Source organism: Cebus imitator, unplaced genomic scaffold, assembly GCF_001604975.1.
Source record: "Cebus imitator isolate Cc_AM_T3 unplaced genomic scaffold, Cebus_imitator-1.0 Scaffold728, whole genome shotgun sequence".
Classification (NCBI taxonomy): domain Eukaryota; kingdom Metazoa; phylum Chordata; class Mammalia; order Primates; family Cebidae; genus Cebus; species Cebus imitator.
Window position 1 is genome coordinate 168,647 of NW_016108043.1, and position 1,628 is coordinate 170,274.

Genomic DNA, 1,628 nt, shown 5'->3' on the forward strand with positions numbered 1-1,628 from the left:
ACTAGGCCTGACGTTGGGCTTCCCTCTCTGTTTTTGAATCTGACCATCCTTGATATTTGATCATATGGCCTGCCTTCAGCTAGAATCCTGTCAAGGCAATTTAGCCAGAAACCCCTTATGCTGGATGTTTCATTGGTAATTTTCCATCCGCTGGTCCCCCAACCTGCCGCTTGGTCGTAAACCTCTACTTGTCCTTTTTGGAGTTGAGCCCAATCTCGCTCACTATGGCAAGATCCCGTTTCCGTGGTGCCTATACGGATCGCCATGGCCCTCCTGGAGTAAGCCTGTCTTACCATCTTTAGTAAGTGTCCTGAATCAGTTTTTTCTTTAACAAAAGGAAAGAAGGTACTGTATATTGGAGCGAGGAGGATCAGCTCTTCTCTGCAGTCTGTTGCCTTGAATGCATTTTGATTTTGACAACTCTGGGTGGTTTTGATGCGAAACTTTATGGCCAAGGAAATTTAGTTCTTTCTAGAAAGTTGTTTAGACATGCATAGTTGTCTCATTAACACAAATTTAAGTGATGAACACAAATTTAAATGCTTTTGAAATATAAATGAATTCTGACAAGGCAATTTGTCAGTCGGTTTTCATAACAGACTGCCAAGTAAGTGTTGGTCTTGTTGAGGGATTTTACATATAAAAATGAAGCCCGTCCAAGGCCAGCAACACTATTTTGCAGTCCTCTTTGTTTTCCTAAAGCCTGGAACAGAGGTACCGAATCGATGCTGAAGGCCTTGGTGGGTTTGCTTGGTAACTTGTTGGGCTTCCAGGCATAGCTTGGCATTCCTTCCATTTAACATGGCTAGTCCTACAGAGTCCTGTGCTGAGGCTGTGGGAGGGATAGAAGGCTTGGCCCTTGTTTTCTGAGAGCTTGCCTTCTGAATTGTGGCCTGACTTAAGGGGAAGAAAGCCTACCTGCGTGTGTCTTCCCTCAAGTGATGGTCCTTACAAAGCTCTACTCGGGTCGTTTCCTCTCCCCTGCTCCCTTCCCTCCATTAGTCCCACTAAGCAGTCTCTGCAGATGGCTACTTACTTTGAGTAAACTGGGGAATTCAGCCTGAATCAATAGCTTCAGTTCATCCTTTGACAACTGGTTGGGATCACCTTCTTTGGCTGCATATTTTTCAAAAATCCTGTTCAGTTCCTCAGGAGACTTTTCAGTACTCATTCTGGTGTCCTATAAATTGGGAAGAAAATAAACTTACCGAAAAGCTGAAGTAGAGTTTTGTGCTGAGGGTTATCAGCAGCGTTTTAGTGCCATTGGGCCATTTCCTTGGCATAAAAAGGGAAGAATAAGGAAAAGAGAGCATCATATTAAAACAGTAATTTCCAACATGTTTTAAAAATAAGCATCTTAGGCTGGGCACGGTAGCTCACGCCTGTAATCCTAGCACTTTAGGAGGCCGAGGCAGGCGGATCACCTGAGGTCAGGACTTCAAGATCAGCCTGGCCAACATGGTGAAACCCCATCTCTATTAAAAATACAAAAATTAGCCGGGCATGGTGGGGCGCGCCTATAGTCCCAGCACGTGGAAGACTGAGGCAGGAGAATCACTTGAACCCGGGAGGTGGAGGTTGTAGTGAGCTGAGATCACACCACTACACTCCAGCCTGGGCAATAGAGC

At 45.3% G+C, this 1,628-nt stretch overlaps 2 protein-coding genes across 3 annotated transcripts in view; one reads left to right on the plus strand and one right to left on the minus strand.

Moving 5' to 3' along the window:
• The window catches only part of LOC108296618 (protein SET-like), a 156,751-nt gene that overhangs the window by 37,112 nt on the left and 118,011 nt on the right, over positions 1-1,628 (plus strand). The window lies entirely within an intron of this gene.
• Positions 1-1,628, minus strand: part of S100G (S100 calcium binding protein G) — a 4,682-nt gene that overhangs the window by 2,610 nt on the left and 444 nt on the right. The window contains exon 2 of the mRNA XM_017519109.2: positions 1,037-1,180. Within this exon, the coding sequence (XP_017374598.1) occupies positions 1,037-1,171 (135 nt within the window). The 5' untranslated portion in view covers positions 1,172-1,180. The remainder of the gene's footprint in view (positions 1-1,036; positions 1,181-1,628) is intronic.